Raw genomic sequence first — 27,088 nt, forward strand, 5'->3', positions numbered from 1 at the left:
AAAGGTCCTTGAGTTCCACTTTCATTGAAGAACTTTTTACTTAGCACCTAATGTTCAGAGCTGCTACATCAAAGTCAGCTCATGCAAATCTTCTAAGTCACACAAGTCTTTTAAGAGGTCTTTAGTAACAAGAGCAGCCAAAATACCGGAGACAACTCAGCAGTAACAGGATGCAGGACTGGGCACTTAGGAAAAAGAGTTGTCTTGGATAAAGAAAGCATCCCCTATAAAGAGGAGCTGAAAACATGTAGGACAGAATGTAATTTATTATGAATCAGTCTGAACTTTCTTCCAAAAGACTGTGTACCTTACCCTGAACTAGCATTTGGGGATTAGGAAGAAGCACTGTCCAGGCTCCTTGGCTAAACTTTTAGCCTAGACATTCTTACTAAAGAATTAACTGCTGAAAGATCAGTGAAAGTTTAATCTTCCCAAAAAGGCAGGATTCACAAAATAGATTATACTACCAGAAGCTAGAGAATGCCAATACAAAAATATTGTGTTTGAAAACAAGAAAGACAAAACCAGTATTATGATCTAAAAAAATTAAGCACAGAGAATAAGCTCTGAAATTCCAACACCTTAATTCAATCAGAATTAATTTAGCAGGTTTTGGTATACACACACACATACTTGCAAACCTAAACTAACATGCAGAAGAATCCCTTCCTAGCAAGATTAGATGAAAAGTTAGCAAACACTAATCTTTCTCAGACAAAAAAACACATTCACATTTTCCCTATCCTAATGCTATTCCCCTCCTCACAACTATCAAATAATTGAACAGATTTTAAGCGTAAACAAGAAAAGCTTTTAGAAACGTAATTCAACACAAGTATCTGGACAAGCAAACACAAGAGAAGAAAACCTGACCTATTACACCCAAAATTCATAGTACAGTCTCATTTTGCGAGGAGACTGAAACAAAAGCCTTACTTGATCTAAATTTAAAAAAAAAAAAGCATTCATTTTGTACACTAGCAGGAGGTACGTTTCCAGCAGTGTGAATCGATGTGCTACAGCAGAGGTAAATCGGTGTCAGCCATGTTGTGAAAGAAACGACAGCTAAAAAAAACGACAACACACCACAAAACTTAAGCCTTAATCAAATTGGCTATATTAAACCTTGATATAAATCGTTTTATACCGTTAGCTCTTATTTATTATTGATGCATGACTTCTTCAAGTTAAAGTCTATTTATCTCATCTAAAATTCACATCCAAATTCTAGAGACTGTGAAACAGTAGCGAGAAAAAAATATACTAAGATATAAAAAACCAGCAATAATTACTGTGCAGAGCAGAGATGTAACGCAGGTTGTAAAGAGAAAAAGCAAATGCACTTACTCAGCATTAAATCCATTCACATGCAAGATCCTCATCTGTTTGACTATTGTGCTTTTACCGGATTCACCAGCACCTAGAAAATGAAAGTAAATCAATATCAGAAGGAAGCACAAGTGATGAAGGGACACACGAGAATTTTTTCTTCAGGGTGAAATTGAGAAAGTTGGTTTTCTCAGTGCAAGAGTGAAAAGTGAAAGAAAAAGAAATAATTGCCACTGGAAACTTCAGTTGTAGCTAAAAATAAATGCCCAGCTTAAGTCATGTGTCAGATCTGAATCTCGCATCATTTCACTATCAATTTTTCCAGTGTCAACGTTAAAAGCAGATTGCAGGGTTTGGAAGGAAGAAGGACAACTTCAATGTTTTACAGAGAAGACAGGGAACACCAAAATCTGCTTGCCTTGTCACTAGTATCTGATGGAGAGAAAGACTGACTAAAGTCCACATTAAACCTAAGCATTTTTGTTAGATCCTTAAATATTTTAAGTTTGGTTGCAGTTATCACCACCCAGTCAAAATACTGTAACTTAAATCACAAAAAATAAAATACGTGGACACTCGCATCTGAAAAAGGAAGGCATCCCTTTAAGCCTCCACCCACAAAGCTACTGAAACCTCCTTCTCTAATTTGTGTCTTGTAAGCAACCTCCCACCCCCTCTACATGTTCCAAATCAATCTTATACACGATAAGATGCAGAGACCACCTTTTGCTGCTGCATGCTGCAAACAGCCTCCCCGCAGCTCTCCTCCGATTCCCTTATATACCTGCAGTACAAAAAAACCACTCCACTTTACTCCAGTTTCCATAAGTAGATGTCTGCTATTTCTGCTTCACGGATGCCAGTGCACAGGGCAACCCATGTGCCTGTAGTACCCGTTTTTCCGTGCACGCTAAAAGGACTCATACAGCAGCATTTAATTGAGCTGCTTCGTGCTGCCAGATCAGTAGCTTCCTATATAAAGCAAACATATTTTTGCACAAGTAGTATCATAACCTGGCAAAATTTAGAGAGACCCCCTCTTCCTCCTCTGCTGGCTACTCATTTATTCCTTTCATTAGCCTGTATCACAACAAAAGAAAACGTATATCTGTGGCAGAATGGGCACAGAGGTACAGTTTGTATTTATAGGATGCCAGGCCTCTGCTAGCACACACTGACAGCACAAGCCTCCATTTTGAGCCTCACGTTCAAAACTGTATTTGAGCAGTTACATTTCAAAGTTCTTTTTCTGACAAACGCATTCCCCTCTGCTTTCTCCCTTCCCTTCTTTCTCCCTCTTGAATTCCTAACAGTGCTGCTCTTCACTCCATGCTGCTTGCATGTTTTGCCACCTTAACACCAGAGCCTTACTCCTTTTTCCTCTCCTTGCTCACTGATGTTTTATAAGCATTTAAAGAACAATTTTTACCGACAACTCTTTATGCAAGCACCGTTTCTCCCCTAAACTACTATTTTATAACATACACACTCTGTCCCTTCAGGTATACTGCAGCATGCGCTAAATACACGTGGCAAAACTAATCAAGAAGGAGTATCTCACGTTAGGATAGAGATTGGGTCCTCTTCATGACTAAGAATTATTCAGAATATTTCCATTCAGAACAATTATTAACAACATTTTAGCTGTAACTCTAAATCACACCTTATATTTCTAAGCACTGGAAGCCAAAATCTTTGCTTCACTTATGCCAAGAACAGGGGTAGACAGTTGTTGCATTTGCTATAAATGTGTAGTTTGGTGCTGACATACCTGGGTTCTCTGGATCAGATACAGCACCAGTGAAGCAAAATAAAGTATTACAAAAACACATTTATTCAGAAATTGATACATATTTGGCTACTCATTAAGGCCCTACTCTTACCAACAATTATGCATACATTTAACTCCACCAAGGAGAGTTCCATTAATTTCAGTGAGACAGTGGCAGAAGGGGCAAGCATGTGTACAGCAGTGGGGCCTGCAAAGAGCAGCACAAACCCGTTATAATATTTAGCAGCTCTTCCTTGTCGTTATTTTAATATGATGTGAAAATATCAAGAATACTTCCAAAGTACATTTTTTTTTTATTTCATGTCTTAAGTAAATGTAACATTATGCTAGGGATATGAGCTGCTTTATTTTTTACCAGTGAGTCTGTGTAATAGTGCACAATTCATGACAACTACTGTTAGAAACTGCAACAGCTGAACTATCACTTTAAAACACACACACAGACGACCTTAGTCATTGCTAAGCCCTCGCAAATTTTTATTTACAAGTATCTGAACTACTTTTCAGCCACCAAAACTAAAGAAAACAAAACCCAGGTGAGCCCACCATGTTTCTGTTTTCTGAAATTCCGCCTCTTGTGAGTAAACCATCTGATAACAAATGGTTCCTATGTAGCCATGTAATGTTCAGCCTGAAATCTGGAAGTTCAACACACTGTCCAAAAGCCAAACTCCAAATCATCCTGTTTAAGGACTTCTGCTGGAGTCTTGTCAGACTCCTCAGCACTGCAGGTGCTCCTGTCACCCCGTCACTCTCCATTTATGTTAACCCTCTTCCTTCGAATTAGTATTTGAAAGATTTCACCGCCAAGAGTACACTTCCATATTCACAACCTTTATTCTTTTCTTTCCCCCAATTACAGCTGTTCCACAGCAGCCCTGAGTCAGCTCACCCAGGCCTAGGCTCTGCTCCACACCAAACCCTGCAGAACGAACGTGCACAAACGGTCCCTCGGCGTGACCAAAACAACCGAGATCTCCTAACTGCATCTTATTTTAAAACACCACTTTAAAATATTTTGAAGTACTGAGTCTGACAAACGTTTTCTTGCTCTCTTCGATAGCGATTTTCGGACTTTCCCCTTCCTCAAAGCCATAACCCGCATTTCTAAATGCATCTCCTGAAAAACATGGCACATGCAGTGATCCTAAATTAACCGCTGAAATAACACCTGAAACAAAGCTCCAAACGTTCCCCTTCCTCCAGACGCTCGATACCTTAATGCTGCGACAGGAGCCGGGCTACCGAGCCTGCCGAGGGACGTGCCCGCGACCCGCCCGCCGCAGCCCGGCCCCGCCGCGGCACGGGCTCGCTCCTCATCCCCGCCGCCGGCCGCCGCGCTTCCCTCCGGGACCGACATCCTCCCTGCGTTTCCCCCGAACGATTCCCTGACTTCCTCCCTTCCTCTTCCTCCTCTCCCCGGCCTGGCCGCACGTTCCTCAGCACTCCTGCCTCAGCCCCCGGCGAGGGGAGCGTTTCGGGCCGGCCGAGCCCCGGCCGCCGGCCCCCGGCTGCTGCCAGGCCGCGCTGACCGGCCTTCCCGGCGGCAGCTGCTCGCCGCTCCGCACGCCCGGGGCAGGCCCGCGGCCGCTGTCAGCGCCCTGCCCTGTTTATCTCCCAGGTTCCCCCTCGGGCCCGACGCTCCCGCGCCCCTCGCCGACGGCCGAGCCGGCATCCCCGGCCACCTCCTCGCACTCGGCCCCGAGGCCCGCTCCCCGCCCCGGCCGGCCTGCCCGCACTGCCCCGGCGGCGGGCGGAGAACGGCCCCGAGCAGCAGCCCCGTACCTGCGGGGCCTGCCCCCGGGCCCCCTCCCGCGGCACGCCGGGTGGTGCCCGAGACCTCCCCGCCGCCGCCGGGCCGAGGAGCCCGGCAGGCTCGTCTGGGGCGCAGCGGTCTCCTCAGCACCCCCGGGCCCACCTCCCCGGGCGATAACGGATTCCCGCGGCCCCGCCGGTAGCGGGCTCGTCGGCCACCCCCGCCGCCCCCAGGCCCCGCGGAACGGGTGGGCCCTGTGGCTCCGCTCCCCCCGAGCCCCACCTCTCCCTCGGGCCTCCCCGTGCCCGGGCAGGGGGACGGTGGCCGGCCGCGCCGCCCTGCCCTCGGCGGGGAGGGAACGGCCCCCGGCCCGCTGCCCCAGCGCCGCGCTGCCCGCAGCCCCTTACCCAGCAGGAGGAGCCGGTGCGTGGCCCTATAGACCTGCTTGTCCTTCTGCAGCTGCTTCTCGATCTTCTTGTTGGCCTCCCGCTGCGCCTTCTCCTCGTTGCGCTGATCCTCCGTCTTGCTGTTCCCTAAACAGCCCATCTTGGGAAGGGGGAGGCAGGGGACGCGGGGCGAGGGGACGGGAGGCGGCCGGGGCTGCCGGGGGGAGGGAGGGAGGCACTCTCCCGGGCTCCCTTCTTCTTCCTCCTCCTCCCCCCCTACTCGCTGCTGTGGCGGCCGCTGCCCAGAGCCAGAGACATGGAGAAAGCCGAGTCCGGAGCCAGCCAAGGGGGGGCCGATGGCGATGACTTTGCTGCTGCTCCGCCGGGCCTCCTCCCCGGCAGCTGCAGCTGTTTCTCCTCCCCCGCCCCCCCGCTCAGCCCCGCGCCGATCCCCTCAGCGCACCTTTCCCCGGGGGGGTGGCGGCAGGGCCCGATGCGGAGCGATCCGCGGGGATCTCCGCGCCCCCGGCCGGGCCGCCGGCTCCTCTAGAGGGAATAGAAATGTCCCCCGCCGCGCCACACGCACAGGAAAAAATCCAGCTTCAGTGCCACCCCCCCAACAAAAAAAAATCCTCTTTAGATCCAAAGGCACGGGCTCCAGGCGCGGAAACCTCCCCAAATCCTCGGCGGGGAGGATCGGGAAACGTCTCTTCCTCGCCTCTCCCCTCGCGCCGACGGGCAGAAGCGCCGAGGGGGTCACGCCAGCGCCGGCTCTCGGCGGAGCTCGGGTCCCTTCCCTCGCCGGGCGCCGCAGCTCCTCGCCCTCCGGCCGCCGTGGGTCCTTCCTCCCTCACCGGGGCGGGGGGTCCAATCCAAGGCCCCCTTTTTTAATTTATTTCCCCCCCCCTCTCCTTGCTGCTGCTTTTTCACATTAGGTGTCCGGGCGGCTCAATCCTCTCGGCTTCTCCGGGGAGCGGGAGGGGAAAAAAAAAAAAAAAAACAACACAAAAAAAAAAGCCCGTTTGGTCTCTCCCCCGAGCAAAACCGCAAAACCTGCCTCTCACGGGAGGATTTTTCCCCGTCTTATTTTCCCTGTTCTCTCCCGCATTTTTTTTCCTTCACCCCCCCCTTTTTTTTTTTCTTTTTTCCTTCCCCCTATTGAGCTGCACCGAGGCGGCGGAGCGGCGGGGTGGGGCAAGCAGGCCCACACTGAACCCTGGGAGCGGGGCCGCTCACATGACAGCCCGCGTCAGCCCGCCCCGCCGCCGGCGCCCTCTTCGAACCGGGCCCGCCGCTCCCGCCGCCGGGCTCGGCCCTCGGCCCGGCCGCTGCGGCCGCGCACGGAGCCGGGGGCAGCCTGGAGCTCACCGCCCTCCCAGCCCCTCGGACGGGCGGGCACTGCGACGGCGAGTGGCCTTTCGGAAGGGTTCTTCGGAAGGAAAGCGGCCGAGAGAAATACCTGCAGGAGCTGGGGCTCTGAACAATGCTGAACAAATTTTAACGGAGTCGTGGCCTGGAACACTTCTTACTACACTAGGAAAATAATTATTGCAGAAGTTACCGTACTAAATATCTCTGTTATACTGATACATTTTCTCAATTGCTGAACTTTGAATATCTGCCTAGTGACTTACAGAACGATCCTACAGACGCTGATATGCACGAATTAATTTTTACCAATGCGGCTATTTCTGGGCAAACACGCTTCCAGGGCGTTGGGCCGCTCCTTCGCACACACTGCAGCCCACGGGGCGCTGGGTTTGGTGGGGACACAAGCTAACAAGTCATGTTGGGTGCACCAGGGGAGTACAACTTGACACAGGCACTTGCTTCTACATATAGTTTTATCAGCTATCTGACTCCCTTTTGTTTTCTAAAATATTTTTTGAAAGCTCATTATATAAATGACACTGTAGTTTTCATGCACAAGCTTTCCAGCTATGTCTGGAAAACAAAGATTGCTGCTTTACTTTTCGTAAAACTCGGTTCCCTAAAATGCACAGGTAGTTTGTCTCCCTGAGATTAGTGAAATGTCCTTTACCATAAATTGTTTATTGTCGTTTGCAAAATTCAATTATCTATAACACTGTTCCCATGAACACACCTTCTTACGTTATCCAGTTACTATATTTAGAACTACCTACAGTAAAATAATTACGTGAATAGAGCAAACAGCTAGAAGGTCACAGTGTCATCAGATACATCTGTTTAGTCACTCTTGCTGAAAGAGGGGTGGACCCCAAGGGAAACAGGTAACACCACCATCAAACCTTTGAGGATTTACTGGTGTTCAGTCTGTCTCTAAATGCCCCAACTTTGGGGTACACAGAGTGGAAGAGTTTTGGAGTCAGTGGACAGACTCCTAGTGACTTCCCCACATCTTGTTTTAGGCCAAGGCAGTTTTAAAAGTTCTTAGAGTAACTGGGCTCAGTGATGCTCAGATCCACCTGAAGCAGAGATTATAATAATTCCTTCTATACTTTATAGGTCTTTTATTTATTTGTTTTGCTTCCACCTAATATACATTATTCAAATATATTTTAGCTGTGGCGTTTACAAGGTATAAAGGACTCAATAGAGCAGAATTCAGACTGAAAATTAGAAAACCTCATAGCATTTTGATGGTCACAGGTAGCATAAAGAGAATGCAGAAATGCCAGAATCTGCCACCTCGCACGGCACGGAGAATCTGCCCCAGCCTCCTGGCTTCGCATCCCTCCAGGTCCCAGCTGAGGGAGTGGGGAAAATGAGCCTATCTCGGGCTCCAAACATAAAGGAATACAAAAACAAGGTAAAAATTATTGCTGGACATACACAAAAGCCTAAAATCTTGGTGAATGGCATTAGCGAAGAGACAGGTGAGTGGTAAATAAGCCAAAGCATCTGCTGGCAAAGGAGTGAGTGCTGGCAAACGCCACTGTCCAGCAGCGCATGCCCGCTCCTGTCCGGAACGCAAACCGGGGTGGGCTCTGCGAGCTGCAGCTCTAACAGCCACCAGCCACCACGCCGGGGCACAGTTGCCGCCCTCCTGGTAGACAGACCCTACATCTCTGTCTCTTCAGCCTGAACAAAGCATGAGGTCGTTGAAAAAGGAAAACACTCAACTAATTCACAAAACTCCCAGTTATTTGCAACAGAATTACGATTTAGCTCCTTGTATTACAAGCGTTATTAAGGTGTGAAAGTGTCAAAAGCTACAAAAAAACTCCACAAACACCCTCCTAAATTGTTAAACCTATCAGCAATTACTTTTTTTTTTTTATCTTTCTGAAATAAAATGGGAAACAAGCATAAGGCACCAACTGTACTTCACAAACCCACCGAGCTGCCATGATTTTTTCCTAGTGTTGTTCTGACTAGGAAAGCATCATTTGAAGAGCAAGCATACCAACACATGAGCTGTTCTCGTTCTTTTTTATTTGTTTAAATAACATAATGCTGCTGATGTGTCTTTAGAGTAAACTGTGTTTCTCATTGGAACTAGTTGCATTAACTTCCATCTTGCAAAAATCCATTAACTTGAGTTTCACAAGACTCCTGCCACCAGAAGGGTAAGTGCAGGCAACATCTGACCCCCAGCTCACTGTAAAATTAAAGCTCACTTCTGAAAAACCTGTAGTCTTAGAAACAGATAAATGCAAAGATGAAATAACTACACATATGGGCTTAGTGCCTCTGTGATAAACGTCTAACTATTTGAGACTTGAAAATACCCAAAGGGGGATGGTAAAAGACACTGTTGCATGCTAAGCAGAAATATTTTCCCCAAATGTGAGGTAACATGAATGTGGAAGTGCCTGAAAGAGACATTAGAAGACTTATGTCTATTGCCTCAAACCTGCACTATTTAAAGTAATGGGAGATAAGAGTTTTTACACAGAAGATTGTGAGCACACTAACAGATGAAATTCAAACTCGTTGATGTTCCTTGTGTGTCTGAACATAACAGCCAACAGCCTCAGATTCTGTTGCCTTTTCAGCCTAAAGCAAATGTAAAGACTCTGAGACACCAATATGCATATCTGCTTAAAAATTTCACAAAAAGAAGAGGGGGTTTGGCAGTGTAAAACAATATTCTGCTGTTTCACTTCTCAAACCACAAAAGATCTCAAAAGCAGAGGCAGCAAGATAATTCAAAGTGAATAATGTTCCAATGGAATATTTGTGGGGGACGTGTATAGGAAAGTTTCATATACCTATAATCCACTTCAGTCCACTTGATAACTTTAGTTCATGGCTTTTTAGTCCCATTGGTCTAACTTCTATTACATTCTAGTGACAATCATCAGATTTCTTAATATTCTTAATTGTTTTTTGGAAAGAGGAATTCCATTGCAATTCTTTTCTCCATTTTCCTTCCACAGCTTTTGCCCCAAAATCTACTGTTTGGTGTCTGGGACTGTGGTAACAATAGCCCAATCCTGTAAATAAACATGTACTCTACCTGGCTGAGTAGTCCTATTGAAGTGCATAATCTATGCAGACTTTACTCTTCCCAGCCAGGACAACTGTATTAGCCTGATTTACAGATGGTTAAAAAGATTCACATATAAAGGAGAAACAGACTATCCATAGCAGTACAAGTGAGAGAGAACTTGTTGAAAAGTACACGTCCCATAAGCCTTCCCCACCCTACAGACTTCTACACACACCAACTTCTGTCCTTTTAAGATTTCCATATAATACTTATCAGTATAATCACTCAAAAGGACCTCAAGAAAAATACTATCTTTTGCTGTTTTAATATATTTAGTTTATATTTGACAGACTATTGCATTTATTTTAATGCATTTTCCTTGTGGTAGTGTCACTATTGTGCATGAGGATATTCACACTTGTATAGGTAAGAGACACTGAAATGCTGTTGTAAAATTCGCAAACACGAGCTGGACAATGTAGATACAGGAGTTGGTTTTGGAGTCACTGTTAAAAGTAGATTTTGAGCCTAGTGAAAAAACGCTTCTGAAACACACACTTCATGTTGTTCCATTCTTTTCTCTTTCTAACTGAATGGATAAAACTTTCTGCTTACAGTTCTGATGTCACATCAGTTTCACTCTCAATCGATCAGTTAAGCTCTGGATTCACTCCAGCTACTCTTCACAGTTTCCACAGGTGATTATGAGACCCAGATCAGGATGTCCACCTTACACCACAGCTGCCTTACAAACCCTCTGGCTCATAAACACCCTTATTTCCTACTGCAAACAATTCACATTTGTTAGTAAGTTGAAGGTACTGAGAACTTTGGATGCCCCAGCCTCCAGGAAAAAAAAGAAACGGTTAATTAGTTTTCAGATGGGAGAGTTGCACAGTTCCTTATGGGCTCGCACTGTCCGCAGCGAACACGACCTCATAAACTTTTGGCTGTGAACTGTGGGGGTGGAGTTGTGACCAAACCAATGTGCTTATTTGGAAGGGAAGACACAGGCGACATCACGCTTGAGCATCCCTTAGCAACCGGACTGAAATGGCACCGCAGCTTTTGAGGAGGCTGTCAGCCTTCCTCGCCACTGGAATAGCCTGGATTTCGGTTCCTACCATGGCTGAGAAGACACAGCAGAGAATGCAAAATCTGTAGTTCAACAAGTAAAAGCTGGAGTGGTGACCTAACTGTACAATTTCATCTGCTTCTGTTTATAGGAAATAGCCTATTTTCAGCAAGGCTTTCTCATGGAAGGATACAGAGCTCAATTAATCTGGGGAACACGAATGCGACACCTTTATCTCTGATTTACTTTAGACTCTTTCCACTTGAAAACCCGGACTGTAAAGTTGGTAACATTCCCCTCTATGATCCTCTCATCGCAGGAGGAATCAAAAGAGAGTTAAGCTTGTGTGTGTGAAAAAACAAACAAACAAACAAACCCCCACCAAACCAACCAACAAAAACTCGAAACCAAAACAAAACAAAAAGTAAAGCTGTCAGGGAGTGGATCAGTGAACAACAAATGCAACGATGCGTGTCCAGCCGTGCAGCTCAGTTCCCTCCTCTCCCTGGTCCTCAGCTCTGTGAGCCTGTTGCACTCCAGAGTGTGGGTCACAGACGCTCATCATGTCAAGATGGACTCTCAAGGGGAAGACAGTTTAATCTTCTCTCACTGAGAATCTGCAACCCTCTAATTCCCCCACAGCTGAATATATGCTGTTGTAGGATAATGTCTATACTCTGCTTTCTTAAAAAAAAAAAAACAAAAAACAAAAAAACAAAAAAACTATGCATTGTTCTCCTATCTGTGATTCACTTGAAATTTATTACTTCTGCATATCTTTGTAAGAAATTAAGATGGATTGGTTTTGGTTATTTTGTTTTGATTTTTTTTTTCCTGCTAAGGTTTTCAAGGGATTTAAAGTATTGGGAAAAAATAAACAGTGAGTGAATTTATATTAGAAAGGTGCAAAAGAAGTTTCCCATGTGCACAGCACCTTTGAGGATTAAAATCTTATGCAGAAACAAGTAGCTGTGGATTTCTGTGAAGGAGCTTACATTACCCAACGCTTTGTTTTGCTGTTCTCCAAATTCACAGCGCCGTGGCTGAGTGGTTCGAACCCCCTTTTAAAAGCAGGGATTACCTCTGAGACAGGTTGACTCTTTCAGTTAAAGGACATTTTTTAATAGCACACAATGTATAATTTCATGTATTGATACCTCTCTGGTTTGAAGTCTGTTACAATTTTTAGCTTTAGAAATACAGAACTGTGGACCTTCATCTCGGGTCACAGAAGCGACTAGTAGGTGAGTATCAAACCTATCAGTCTCAACATATTTAATCCGCAATAAACTCATTTTTTTATATATATAAGGATTAATTAAGGCTGCGATTTAGACTTAGATCAGTGTTTTCTTCATCTGCTTTAAACACTAAAACAGCTCCCGTGGCCTCTTGCAGTGACTCAGGTCTGCTGCTCACGCTTTCCTTAGATGGAGACATCCTCCACCAGCTATCGTCCTGCAAAATCCTTTGGACTCTCGGAAGAATGAAACTTGGTGATAAAAGGGGAGATGGTTTCAAAGTCTCCAAATTACCCTTTGACCTGCTGAACAAGGAACCCTTGAGTAATCTCAATCCCGTTTAGAGGAGAAACAAACAAATTGAAGCCAAACAATAATCTAAAAAGGAAAAACAAAGCAAACGGATTGGAATTGGAGCAAGAATCCAACGTGGGTGCTTTTTTTCAGCTGTTTCCTTTGCAGTGGGCAGAACAAAAATCACTTTTTAAAGCACTAAAAGGTAAACAAGGTAGGAAATTAAACCATTATCAATCAAACTCAGAGAGGGCAAAGCAGGGCCACCAAGTAAAATGACAAGTTTGTCTGTCATCTGGGAGTGAGCCTGTCCATCGCAATGAAACGAGCATTGCCAGGAATAAATTAATGCACCACTAATGTATTCAATAAAGAACAAACACAAAACACTTAAGCACAGATACGCCAAAACAAACAGAATGAAAAGGAGATGCTTCCCTCTCTGGCAAAGATAAAGAATTTTTTCATACAGGAATTCCAAACTTGAGAGGGATTTTTGTTTTGTTTTTAAATAAAAACAAGCCCAAAGTCTACTAATACAATTAACCAAGACCCTCCTCTAAACCAAAGGAAAAAAAAAAAACAAAAAAAAAAACCCTTGCTTCTCTCCTTTCATTTCGAGGCTTTTCCTCAGAAACATTAAAAGAAACTTTAAGGAACTCACGGGATTACGGAAATAAAACACTGAGTAAGAGCTTTGCACCTAGGAGCTTTGCTCATTTTCTTGCAGTTTTTTTTCCTGATATTCCGTCTCACCACTCACGCATTCTGCACTGCACTTTATTAAAAAAAAACAACCCTCTTATGTAACAGAAGTAGCAGCACATCCTCGCTCTCCGCATAGCACATATGGAATGCCGATCGCGAAAAAAAAAAAAAGGGAACAATCCTTTGTCAGATTTAGTTTCAATATTTATCAACAATCACTGCAGACCTACCCCCGACTACAAACTTTTTTTTTTTATAAAGAATTATTCTGCTTTTAATCCTCGTTACGTTTGGGTCACGAACCCCACGGAGGCAGCAGTAGCAGAGGCTGTGTTCTGAATTCCAGGTTATAGTTAGCTCCTGCAAAGCAGCACGGAACTCCGGAACCTTCCTCCTGCCGGGGAGCCCAGCGGAGGGGGGGACGCTCCCGGCTTCGCCACCCCAGCGGCGCAGGGTGCGATGGGCTGAGCCTGGCTTAGGCTCGGCCTGACCCCGCAGCACACTGAGCTGTCCCTCCGTGCTAATATTATTTATCACTGACACCGCGTTCTCATTTTATGGCGCATAACAGGAAGGGGAATAAGAGGATTGTTAAAATAGGTCTTGCTAAGTTGTCACACAGGTTTTAATGTGCTGTAAACATTCCTCTCCTTCTTTTACTTTTTTTTTTTTTTTTTTAAATAGAATGATGTTTAGGCTTTCACACTCAAAATAACTTTACATTTTAGTGCTAGCAAACCACAATACTCGCAATACCAGGAGCCATTATTAGAGACGATCTGCAAGGAAAACAGAACTGTGACTTTGCTTTTCTGTCTCTGCACTGCTAAAGCCTCAAAGTGCTCCCTTTCAGAAACGGTATTTTCTCCCATCTTTTTCTTTAGATGGAAATATGTTAAGCCTAGATCCTAAAATTACATACAGACACAATTATAGAATAGGGGTCTTTTGTACCCTGTTTTTCCTGGGAGATTCTGGCTGTCTGGCAAACTAACAGCATCATTAATTCTCAAGTGCCTTGATGTTAAATTAGAGTGCCCCACAGACCCTAGGGCAGTTGCAGAATTTAGACCCTTTCCCAGTGTTCCAAATAAGTCCTTCTGGTGGGTGTTTTTGTGTGTGTGTGTGTGTGTGTGTCTTCGATTTTAGGAATGCATGTAAAACAATTTATTATGCCCAAGTCTTCAGGTGTGCAAGGAAAGGTTTCCCTGGTTGCTCTGTCTCAGACAAAGCCAGGAAAGACACCCATTGCCGGGGCTGCGGGAGCCAGGCAGGAGCCAGGGTCAGGCTGGGTCAGAACCTGTGGTCCAAGACTGGGATTTTGCCTCTACCACATTAAAACCAGCAGCGGGGAAGGATTATCCCCTCCTCTGGACCCAGCCCAGGGGGATGTCTGGGCCAGTTTGAACACTCACAAAACGTCAGTGGCGAAGGGATGAGCGTGGGGATCAAAGAGTGGAACAGGATCCAGGAGACCTGATCTATGGCAGAGCGTTCGATCCAGCACAGCCTCCCATCTGTGCGTGACCTTGGACGAGCCTCTTCCCCTTTCTCTGCCTCTTTTTCCAACTGCCTTTTATCTGCCTCTCTCATATAGGCTGTAAGCTGTTTACTGCTGACATGTCTGCACAGCACAGAGAACCAAGGGGCCCTGATCTCACTGGTGACCTTTAAGCCCTTCTGCTACACGTTTCATCATAAAATAATTATTCAAAAAGGAAGCGATTTTTTTTTTTTAATAGTCTGCCTTCCTCTTCTTAACACCTCTTTAACTCAGATTAGATGAAAAAAAAATAGGCTCTGTTCAAAATCTTAACGCTCTCTTTTCGAAATGAAAATGCTGAGAAAGCTGTTAGTATTCTGCCGAGTCCTCCTGCCACAGGCCCTCCAGCAAAACCAGAATCCTCATCCTTGCTACATTCAAAGTAACAAAGATACTTTTTATCTTGAAAATAGGGAAAGAAAAAAAAAAAAATAAAAGCCTGCACACTTCTCAATCTTTCTTTGTACACCATAAAGCACCAAACAGGGCAGAAACCCAGTGCTGTGTTCTTTTGCAGGTCACCTCCAGGTTTGCTTTATGCTCTGTGGTGTTACAATAACGAATTTGTTTTTCCATTGCTCTGTGCATGCTCTCTTGTCTAAGAGTGACCTATTCGCTTCTGAAGCAATCGGCCTTTTACAGCTTAGTCTACGCTGTGTAAACACAGAGCGGGTGGCGCGGCCAAGCCCCCGCTCCTCAGAGGCGAGGAGCCCTGCACCCCCAGACCCGAACCAGCCGTGGAGGCTGTGACCCCCTTCTGGGGGTCAACACCAAGTGACGGGGCTCCCCACAAACCCAGCATGGACAAAGACTGCAGTGCTGCCTGTGGAGAGCCCCCAACCCTGCCCCGGGTGGGATCGCAGCTCTGTCTGCAGCAGGGCTTTGATGGAAAGCCATCCTGCTCTCCGAACAGCCAAGGATGCTGCAAGGGGCAGGGGATCCAATGGCTCTTACCCGCTGCAGCTCCTCTGCCAGCCCACAAACAAGAAGAGTGACCAATAAGCCAGCAGCCCCGCGGGGACAGCACAGGGACAGCATGGGGACAGCTGTCCCCCACCTGCCCTGCGCTGTGGGGCAGCAGAAGATGCCGAGTCCCTCCTGGCCCCAGCAACCCCAGGCTGAAGGCAGGGCCCTCCTGCACGGCTGCATTTCACACCCTATATATAAAATACACAGCCGTACATTTATTCTGAAACATTCTTTCTATGAATTGGTGTTAGTGATGGATATATATATTAACTCCATACACGTGAGAGTTAAGGAAGATTTGTCCAAGGAACAACTTTCAGAGGAAGTGCTGGGCAGCCACATTATTTGTTTTGTTTAAAATTATTTCAGGCTCGATAATGTCTCTTTATCAAAACTACACATGTGCTGAGCACGCACAGTGCTGTGTGTTGTAAAGCATACAGGAAGGGGTGGATTTAATTTATTTCTTTATTATGAATATCATGGTGCTGTAAGAAGAATCCCGGCTGACAGTGTGAAATAAAGTCAAACTTTCAGGGCATATTTTGGGGCCTGAGGTTCCTGCACTGCCTTTTTGAATTCAGTCTTAAATTCTGTATTCCTAATCCTCTCTTCTGTCTGGACCACCTCATGAATGGACACGTATATTGCTATAGAGCTGAGCAAGTACCTCATAATGTTTGCCATTAATATTCATTTGAAAGAAAAATGCAGTTTAAGCTTCCTGGTTTTGCTTTCTTTGAGTGAGGAAACTAGTGAGGGAGTTAATAAGTTCACAGTTCTGGCAGGCCAAAAGGACCACGGCACCAAAAATAGTTCGCCATCAAAATTATAACCCTGCTTTAGTTTGTGAACATCACCTTGGCTATAAGGTTTCTTTACATTTATTTGGTATCATACCCTCCATGGTGGGTGAAATCATCCTTGTTGCTGAAGAGACTAAATGACGATGGGCACAAAGCAGAAACAGAGCCACCAGGATCTACCAGCACAGACCGCCTCCCAACTTTCAGCCTAGAAATAAGAATTAATTCTTCTCCACCCTAAAAGCTGGCTCGAAGGGAAGAGAAAGGGGTAGAAAGACTGGACTTCAGCCTCTCTGAAAGGGAATGCATCAGCGCACACTGGCCAGGCTAATCAGAGGAAAGAGCTGATGGGCAGAGGGATAGTGACCCGATCTAAGATGCACGAGCTACAAAATCAAACTGTGCAGCCAAAACCTGTAAGAATGCTGATTTTTGATGATCTGTATATGCTTAGTGTGGTTTAAGAGTAAAGTTAAAAAGGCTACGAAATTCCTTGCCTAAGGATGAAAAAAGGAATTCCTATTACCAGAGAGCTGAAACCGAGATTATATCGTGAAATTAAGAATGTGAAGTGCTGAAGCAGAGTTTTCACTGGGCCAGGAAAATGGACTGCAGTATCTAACTGCCCCAAAGAGTGTCCTACAGCAGGTCTCTTTATATAATAGAAGCATCCATGTGAAAACCCTAAGCAGGAGCAAATGACTCAGGAGAGAAGTGGTAAAAGCATGTAGATTCACCGGCTGGATCCGAACACTCCAAACTGGTCTGCAGGCAGAGAAGATGACAGGGCAAGACATGAGAGCAGTAATCTACCATGACTGGAGACCTCCTGCCCTAGTAACAATTAGGTAATTGTTACAGTCTCTTAATACCTGAGCAGAAACCTTTTTATTGCATCAAGTTGTCATGTCTAGACAGATATACATCATGAATGAATCACTACTGAGTAGCTTTGAAGACCCGAGCTGAAGAGCACTCCATGGTGTAAGCCACTATCTGGACACATCAACACTCATTGAACAATTTTTTGGAGACAGTACTTTCAGTACGTTACCCTAGGGTATACTGGCTGTGAGAAACTCTGGGTTTCCAGTAGTATATCCTTAAAGGACTCCTAAAAGAAAGCAATATAGGCTTGGCAAAGGAACCTCTTAGTCACAGACACCCAAGTCTTAAAAAAACCCCAACATCTCTCAAAAAACTCCAAGAAACAAAACCAACCAAATAAATAACCACAAACAAACAAAACACCAAACAAAAATATAAAAGCTAACGAAAACACGCAAGCAAGGAATAACACATGAAAAAGAACCCAAACAGGCTTGAGTTCACCTCTTGTCCCTATTACACCATTTCTAGCAGCAATGAGTCTGCTTCTGATCTCTCTAGAAAGTTTTGCTTCTTTGTGAGATAGCATGTCTTCCTGAAATAATTTGAACACCTCTCCTGCCCCTTTGCTTTTGTTTCAGAGGTTGTTTTGTTTCTTTCCCAAACCACTAATTGGCTTCTCTGCAAAATGGTCACGGTCTTAGGAAATTCTGTTCCTCAGTTCTGAATGACTCTCAGCTTTCTCATCCATCCCCTTGGAGGTGCTCCTCTCCCTGGCAATGGCATCCACAATGGGCCCTGTACTTTCATTCAGCACAGACACTACAGCACAGGGCGAAGGACGCGGTGAAGGTTAAGGTGTTCTCAAAACCACAGTTTGACTCACGTATGCCCCCAAACAATCATCCATTAGCAATTATAATGATCTTTAATTAAAAAAAAAAGTTTCTGTTCTTACAGATAAGGATCTATAGAAATACTTGTATAGGTGCCATGAGAGTCTATTTTTCAAACTACATTTCAGTGAGGGAATACAGAACTACCTTACCTACATTACTTGAATCCTACTCTAAAATGAACCTCTTTGAAGTTTTCTTATTAAAAAAGCTTTAAAAATTAAGCAGTTTGAATTATTTTTCTATGAACCATATAATCTTCTTAAGTAGCAAAAAGTTAACTTCAGCTCAAGCCATTCCACTTGGAAAAAGGCAATCAAAAACACAGTAGATCCATGCATCTTGCCCTACATTTCCTCTAAATGTAACATCTAACCCCTGATTGTTATAATTTTTCATGGTAAAGCTTTCTGAGTGTTTATAGCCAATAGACGTTGGCTTTTATACTGGAAAGTGTGTTATATAAATGTCATTCTCATTTATATCGTCAGTTATAGCAGAGGCATTAATGCAGCTGATTCCTAAGAAACCTTATATTTTAGCAACCTGTCTTGGTTCTAATACCACGTAACATAAACATGTCTAACACATAGCATAAGAAAATTATACCTTGGAGATGCTATATTTTTTTAAATCAGAGGTAGAAGCTAAATATGCACACTATTCTTAATGCGAGTATCAGTTGTCAAGAATGTTACGTATTACCTCCAGAGCGCCACGACCATCTAACTACATTTTGTAGCTGCAGGCAAATTATTTTGTAGAGCGTAGTTATCAAGCGTTCAGTACAGACAGACCGAAGAAACGACGCTGGGTTGTGGCTTGGATCCCAAGGTCCCACAGGATGAGAATCTGCATTTGGATTTCACTGCACTGAAATTGCTCTTCAGAGATTCCATCGCTGTCGAAACCAGAACCTGAAAAAGCGCCTCTCCTTGTTTTTAATCCTCCTCAAACCCAAATATTGGAAGCGGGTTAAGATCTATGAACTAACAGATCTGGCCCCTTGCCACGTGCTATATCAAGATGCCATATTTAGCTTCTCATTCTCTAATACTCAGGCATTTAACCTGTTCCCTCCAGCCCTTTCATCCACTTCCAGTATATTACTTACCAACACAGCTTTCACCCTTTTATTTCTTCCTTCCAGTTCTGTTAGCTGTTTTACATACAATTTGTGTTGCTATCCCATGGCACTGGGAAAAGTGACTGTTAACTTGTGCTCCCTCTACTGTCTGATGGGCTTTCAGCAACATCGCAATTTTGAGAAGAAACTGCAATTTCATCTTGGCGGAAAGGTCTATTATTTACTATAATGTGAAAAGCTACCCTGTTACGCTGATGAAAACGCATACTTGGAATATTAAGGTCCTAAACATACAGATCTTCAACCACCATATCACTTACCCAGAACTCCATAAATTACGGACATTTTGTCTTGCTCTCCTGGGACTGCCCAGTGTGGAATGAGGGAGCCTCGTGAAGCAACTATGGCAGCCAGAATAAAATACTTTAGAACAGTTAAGCAGCCACAACTCCCATCAAAATCAATGCAAGGCTCAAATGCTTTGGTTCCTCCCTCCCTAAAAGGCCAGGCCCTTTCAGTTTTGATCACTAGACCAGATAAGTCCTTGAGTAGATATCTAGAGGCTGAGTTACAAGTTCTGAGCCAGGGACCTTAGTTAGACCCATAGTTTTGCTTGACATGGCCCCTCACTCCTTATGGGTTGTGCAAAAAGCATCTTTATGTTTTACACTGGCAGTAATCATCTGTAAAGTGGGGAGAGGAAGAACAGGAAAAGACCTGGTGACCCTTCTGTGATTCCTTTTCACGAACACAGATGTTTCCCCTGCTTTCTGCAAGACAGATGAAAGCAGTGAAGCCAATTTTAAATTACAGTGAGAAGCTCCTATTGAGGACTATGAAGCATGGACCATAGAATGAGCCTTGGTAGTCAGCACCGTCTATAGATTACACACTGAAGGACCACAGCTTCTTACTGCTGGACTGCTTCATCAGCATGAGCCACACCAAAACACAGATAGAGACCAGCAAGTAGTACCCTCTCAGTACAGTGAGGAGCATCAACGGAGCAAACAATACCACACATTTGTGATTTTTTCAAATGTGATCTGACCAAAAGGCCACTATGGATGTGCAGAACAAACTATATGCACAAATACCACTGTCTGCTTGTCTAGCCTTCCAGATGAGAAGGCTATCAATGCCAAATGGATGCATTATGTTGAATGCATTCTGAAAGTATCTGATTCACCATGCATATGGTACATGAAGACTGCCTTTACATGCATTGCCATCGCAAGGTAACATCTATGAAGAAAATAAAATCCAAAACCACCAAGCAGTGAAACTCTTCTCAGTATTCCTGAGGGACCTCTTTGTGTGGCTTGCATGTAAAGCCAAGAGGCAAGGAACTCATACCAGAGTCTCTGCAGAGGTGTAGGGAAGATGACTGACAGCGAGTAAAGAATGCAAACGGATGGGGCAGCTGAGCAACACTATCCAGCTTTGGCTTCTGGCCATTCCTCGTGGAAAGCAAGCCAGCTAGTTTCTAAAGATTAGTTGAAATTTGCCTGTTACATGGTCCTTGACACTGCTGCTGAACCTGCTGTCTCCGGGAAGAAGCCTGTTGCAGAACTCCTTGTGAAAGCAGGGTGATTTCCAGCAGCTAACAGAGGTTTAAGGATATGTCTCTTTACTGCTGCTGAGGAGGATATTTTCAGGGCTAAGAGTATGGAGAAGGGCTGTGGACAGTCATTTACCTGAACAATTTTCTTGAATACTTGAGGGCCTGGAGAACTTTGTCCCTCTACTTGGTGGAGCACTCAGTGCCCACAGCCTGGGTGCTACTTCTATCCTTTCCAGGGGTGAATATTTCCCATTATTTAACAATGTAGTGGGTCTACAGACTTGACTTATGACTCAGAGAATATATTTGGTGCAGACCTTCTAAAGGAACGATCAACATATTATGGGGGAAAAAAAAATCCATTAAGAGATGATCATGCAAGAATGAAATGGATGAAGCGGAAGAGACCTTCAAGATGTCTTTAGAAGTGACAGTTTTGGTTGATTGCTTTCAGAAATACTTAATTAACAGTTAGGATATTATGGATGAAGTGAAAGTTTCACTCTGGATTCTGTCTGAAACGTCTAAAAAGTAAGCCTTTAAGTCTTTGTTTATGTTGGCAAGTAACCTGGCTCAGTATAAAAGCCAAAGGTATGATTGACTACCTCACATATTTTACAGCTGTTACACTAAATAGATATTTCAGAATTTACATCCTTACAGAAGAATCCTTAAATAGACTTTCTTATGGGGCTTAAACCAAACATACTTTAGGACATATTTCCTGTTTTGTTACTATATTTAGCTATACTTTAAGAATTAAATTTACTTTTCCTTAAACAAAGATCCACAACTTTAAGAGTATGGAGATGACAAAACTCTATCTTGTTGCTTTTAATGCACTGAAATTATTTAATTAATACCAACTTTTTTTTTAATCAAAGCAGTACAGACTTATCAACATACTAGTATCATGAGTATATTTAGCCCTTAGACACAAAAGACACACCTGCATATTGCCTCGAATGGAAAACTTCCACAAGCAAAACTCAAACAATTAAAGTCTGTTTCATTTCTTAGTTGTGCCTGTTACTTTCTTCTGCCTGCTTTTAGATATTGAGAAAGGTGATAGTATCATTACTTTTCCTCCTTTAGCATTGTGTGGGGCAAATTCACAATGCAAATTAATGTAAAAGTATGCAAACTGATTTTCTGGTAGTATTTAATATTCACCACCACCTTCAGCATTGATCAGCAGCTTTCATACTACCTGTAGTTAGAATTGCATATAAAATCTGGCACTGTGAAGACCTTGAAGTTAAAAGGAGTTTAATAACTTCTAAAGGAACTTACAGGTTACCTTTTAGAAGATAAACCAACTGGCCCAATGTTGCCCGTGATTCCCTTTTATTTTCAGCTCATTGCCCGTAGATTGCACACACCAGTTACACACCTTCTTAGTCCTTCACAAGGGCTTTGCAACAGCACTATAATTTCATTATTATTTCTTAGTAAGAACATTAATGTTCCTCCTCCTCTTCCCCAACTCCTCAGTTGCACTTTTCATTTAGAGATGGAAAACAGAGCCTGTTTCTACAGTGAAGGTAAAAGAGGATAGAGCCTTACAGGCCCTTGGCAGTGAAAGGAATCTCTCCCAGCGCTTATTTTAAGACATGAGGCTCTTGTCTTGCAAAACTGGTGAGAGCTGGGGAAGTCGGTGGCATCCTGCAGGAGACCATTTCTGCAACAAACTTATTTTAATCTTACTTTAATCAGAAGTCAGTCATGACTTCTTCTTTAACTCGATACACTTGAAAGCACTGACAGTTCTGAGAACTAAACTCAGCTTGTTAAACAAACCTTTTTTCTGCAATGCGTGGTACGACTTGTTCATATGCAAGTATTGGGAAGGAATCAGATGAAATTGCTACTCAGGATGGCTGGAAATCAGTTGGAAAATAGTTTGCAAAAGCACCTGGAGACCAGATTTCAAAAGGTACCTTTGTATTAATATCTAAAGATACAGGTAGATCTCCAAAAGGAGATCCAGCTGAATCTATGAGGTGGATCTATTTGTCACACCTACCATAGTATTTGCAAAAGAATCCCATTAGGAACTTTGCTGTATTTTTAGGTAACTAAATATCTCTAAATACTCCAAGTTCTACAACTCAGTATCTACATTTTCTTTTGCAAGATGCTCCTCCTCCGTTTGCATATTTCACACAAGCACCTAAAAAACGGATACTTGGGAAGACATTTAATTGGGAAGGTTACATGCTATGCATGCATAATACTAATGCACAGCAAATGCTAATGCCGTGTATTTAATAGATCTAAATAGAAAAGCACCTGCCAGCAGGCACAGAAATCTTATTATTTCAAAATATGATTTCTGAACATTCTCTGATTTTGCTGTTGTTCAGCTTTTCACTTCCTTTTTTTTGCACGTAGAACCAGCATTTTCTCTCTAATTCCCTGAGCACTAAGCTGCGCCCGCCTTCCTCAAACCATCACTACAAATATCCTAACGTCATGCGGAATACATCTTGTGATGGATATTTTTTTGCATTTGTCAGGGCATGATTCTAATAAAAATTACATACATCTGAATATATCTGAGCTTGAAATACAGATTTACTCCCAACTGCAAGCACACACAGTCCATCTGGAGGGGATTCGGTGTCCCCTCAACCACCCAGGGAGCACAAACCAACGTTCACACCCAGGCCAGACGTATGTAATTCTACAGAAACATCCTTTTTTCACTAGTCTTCTGGTGTAGTTGTTATTCCTTCAGAAAGCTGCAAAAACGTCCTTGCTGTGGCCCTCATCATTTTCAGAATAAAGAATCCAAAATTCGTTGCAGGACCTGTGAGCATTCACTGTAAATGAACAAACTGTATTTATAAATTTAGCCTATATAATATCCAGCCAAAATCCCACAAACTGCTCTGAACTTCATTTTTTCCTTCTTTTTGCCAGCTCTCTTTTGCCAAGCTGCCATCTTCATGCTTTTCAGGGGGTTCTTGTTTCTGCTGCCTTCTCAGATTACAATTTCTTTTGTGTTAATTAAGCTGAAAAATTGAAAGAATGTCGCTGACTCTACAAAGAACACAAAACAGGCTTGCTTGAAAAGCTAAAAATAGATTGTTCTGTTCGGAAGACAGACGACTCAGTCTTCAAACTATTTGTACAATGCGAATTAATTGCAGATGGTCAATTCATTTATTTAGACCTCTGTGACAGAAATGAAAGTGCTACTGCGACCGATGAGGTACATGAAGTTCCTCTCAGGTAGCTGGATCTAGTCAAAAACGGAGCAAGCATGTTGTTATTTTCTGGAAGTCAATTTGTCATAGCTATTGGATGTGATTTTCTCCCCAGTCTCCGGTCTCTCTCCCAGCGGCTCGGATTCAGGACAGGAGACCGATGTGCACAAAATAAAAGTTACAGCAGCCTGCTCGCATTTACTACCAGCAGTCACAATATATGCTGTAAATCGGTTACATTCCTGTGATTAAAATTACATTTTATTACAATGTTGTAACAAAACCCACCCAGATTATTTGACTTACTCAAAATTAATGCTGCATATATTTTTAATGCCTCAGTATTTGTTTTAAGTAGTATTTTAATTTCTCCTTTTTAGTCTTTCTCCTTAAAAGCAAGTCTAATTTAAAAAAAAAAAAATGTTATTGATTTAATGGGAGAGAATTTAGAGAAATCTAAATGGAAGCTGATATTCCATCCTGTCTTTTATTGTTAGATAAACAGGAGGTTTCCAAAAATACCATCTATTAGACGAGAGTCTATAAACTGTTGCTGTGAAATAAAAATATCATTGAACTAGATAAATTGTTTGGGATACAGAATGATCTGTACTAGAACTTGACAGCAGATCCTGAACAGCATGAGGCCTCCTTTGTGCTAGAAAACTAGAAACGTTGTCATTTGGGAGTCTAAATAATGCCAAGAAAAAGAAACCAAATATCACAGTCCCTTTTCTCCAACTCCAGTGTCTCTCCTTTGCAATTTTACTGCTTTACAGTCTCTAAATCCTTGTTTGCGGTCTTGCTGACTTGAAAAACACGCAAAAGTTGATCCACACAGGGTCTGAGCTAACAAAGCTGCAAGGAAACCTCCCAAGAAGTTTCAGGTGCTGCGCTATCTGGCATGCTGATAGCATCACAGATTGCACTCTTTTTTCTGTTACTTTTTTGAGTAACATGATGTTGCTGTCTGCATTTCAAAGCGTTTATATTACATCTTAAAGTCTTTACATCACCACTGGTCGTTTTTAAAGGCATTAAGTCTATAAACCAAAAATACAGCTTGATGCAGAAATGAGTTACATTTTCTGCCTAAACAAATGATCCTAATCTCTTAAAATTAAAATACCAGTTCTCTCCACTGTTCAGGTTCCTTCTGAAATACTTATTACGTTACTTAAGCTTATTGGTTATCATAGATTTAAAAGGGGGTAGACATCATTCTCTACCCTATATTTTAAGCTATATTCCTTTGCTGCAACTTCATCCGAACTCCCACCCAGGTCAAGGGAAACAATTTCTTTCCAAGCAATACAAAACAGGCTGTGCAGTTAGGCTACAGCATCTCCCTTCTGTTTTTATGGAGTGAAAAAAATAAGTTTAAATAGAGTTACAAGTTTCCTAAGAAGAAACAAATCATTTTCCAAGGAGAGTTTGTAGGATGCCTCTCAAAGATGACTTCCATCCTGCATACTTCAAAATGTTCTTATATTTTTGCTGGCAATACAAGTGGTACACAAGGTGGAGCAGAAGACAATAAAGCTGCTAAATAACAAAGGTCACCTGCCTTCAGCTACATCTATAAAAAAGGTTGAGATATCCCGTTGGTTCAATCCAGGCAGAGATTTACCAAGACTAAGGTGATGGGGAGGGGGACGCTCACAGCATTGCTATACACAACCACATTTAATTTTGGTAGAAAACAGAAATTCTTTGGCCACACAGGCAGAGAAGGAAATCTGCTGTTGTTCTTTAAGACATGTAGTAAGGAAAATCCCATTGGGAACACTGTCAGGCAGCAGCCAGCAAACACCAACTGACCACGTCCTAATGACGAGACGCTTGAAAAGGAAGAGCAAAGCTCATTGGTTCTGCTGCTTTTTGTTGTTTTTATTATTATTATTATTATTATTTATGTTTTATTTTCCACTGTGGATTTTTTTATTATTTATATGCTGTGGCGGGTTGGACTCCATAGGGATCATGTCCTTACACAGGCACATCTACCTCCTCTCAGAAGAGAAACACCTTTGTTTACTTAAACTATTTTTGTTAGACCTGGTTTTTGCTGGTTCTAAAGAGTTTTGCCTTGCTTGTAAAGTAAATACCAACATCTCTGACAAGCACCACCTCTGAGTGCCCACAGAGTATCTTGGTAGGCCTTGTAAAGGTGACATTTTTATATATATATAAAAATATAAATATAAATATATATATATATGCTCATTGCCTGCTGAGGTGAATCATGTCAGCCAAGGTCTTTCTAACAAGAAAAACACTTTTAAAACATTATCTATTAAAGATAGAGTGGAAAAATCTTTGCGACAGAACCAGAGCAGGGACTGGGACTGCAATATGAACCAGTACGTGTATCAAATATCGCAGCTGCAAAAGAGGAGGGCTGAACCCACATAGTGCAGTCAAGGGCCAGGTCCCCTCCCCTGGTAGGATTTGCATTTTTTTACTGACACACCTGACATATATATATATATATATATATATATATATATACACTATAGGGTGATTTCACTTCAGGTACACGTGCTTCACTGAAGACCAGACTAAGGGGGTTGAAAGTTCAAGCCAATGCACAAAACACAGGCAAAGGCACGTGGAATACCTGCCACCTACACAAACTGTCTGCCCCACAACTAAATACCCAAGAGATGGACGACTCTGTCCTTACTGTGGTAAGGTAAAAGCAAGGAAAGTAAATTAACTGTATAAGTTAAGTTATTATGTGAACACATCTCTCTGATCGCAAAGGCTGTTGCACATTTGTCATGAGAAGAAGAGTGGCTGAGTGTCTGTAATTTATTAATTTCTCGCCAGGACACCAGAAGAAGGTACAGCTTGCCTGTAAAGTGACAGCTCACATGAAGGCACACAACTCACTTTTCAGCAGTGACATCTTCATTATAAAGCCAGAAAGTGATTTTTTTGTTGTTGTTGAAGTAGCCTTTAATATGTAAAGATGAAAATTCAGTGCCTGTGTTGGTCATTCTGATGCTCCACGAGGGGTAGGGGGAGCAAAAGCGAGCCATACAGCAAGCCGGAGTGTACTTTAATAGCCCTTTAGCATTTTTTTTTTTTTCTAAATTTCTAAGTCTCTCTAGCACTTTGACTATATGTTCTTAAATATTTTTTAAACCCAGAAGTGCTCAAAATTAGCATCTTCCCAGTCA

The 27,088-nt window shown here is 43.2% G+C and overlaps 1 protein-coding gene across 2 annotated transcripts in view; it reads right to left on the reverse strand.

Annotated features, from left to right (window-relative positions):
• GNAS (GNAS complex locus) overlaps positions 1-27,088 on the reverse strand; it is a 140,718-nt gene that overhangs the window by 80,696 nt on the left and 32,934 nt on the right. Inside the window, exons 1-2 of one of the 2 annotated variants that reach the window (XM_082065343.1) lie at positions 5,285-6,455; positions 1,348-1,420 (exon numbers count right to left, since the gene is read on the reverse strand). In XM_082065343.1, coding sequence (XP_081921469.1) covers positions 1,348-1,420; positions 5,285-5,423 — 212 coding nt within the window. In that variant the 5' untranslated portion in view covers positions 5,424-6,455. Of the gene's footprint in view, positions 1-1,347; positions 1,421-5,284; positions 6,456-27,088 lie in introns of those variants that run through there. The other variant, XM_082065342.1, reaches the window with a different exon arrangement.

The sequence above is a fragment of the Streptopelia decaocto genome (assembly GCF_964273445.1).
Source record: "Streptopelia decaocto genome assembly, chromosome: 14".
Classification (NCBI taxonomy): Eukaryota; Metazoa; Chordata; class Aves; order Columbiformes; family Columbidae; genus Streptopelia; species Streptopelia decaocto.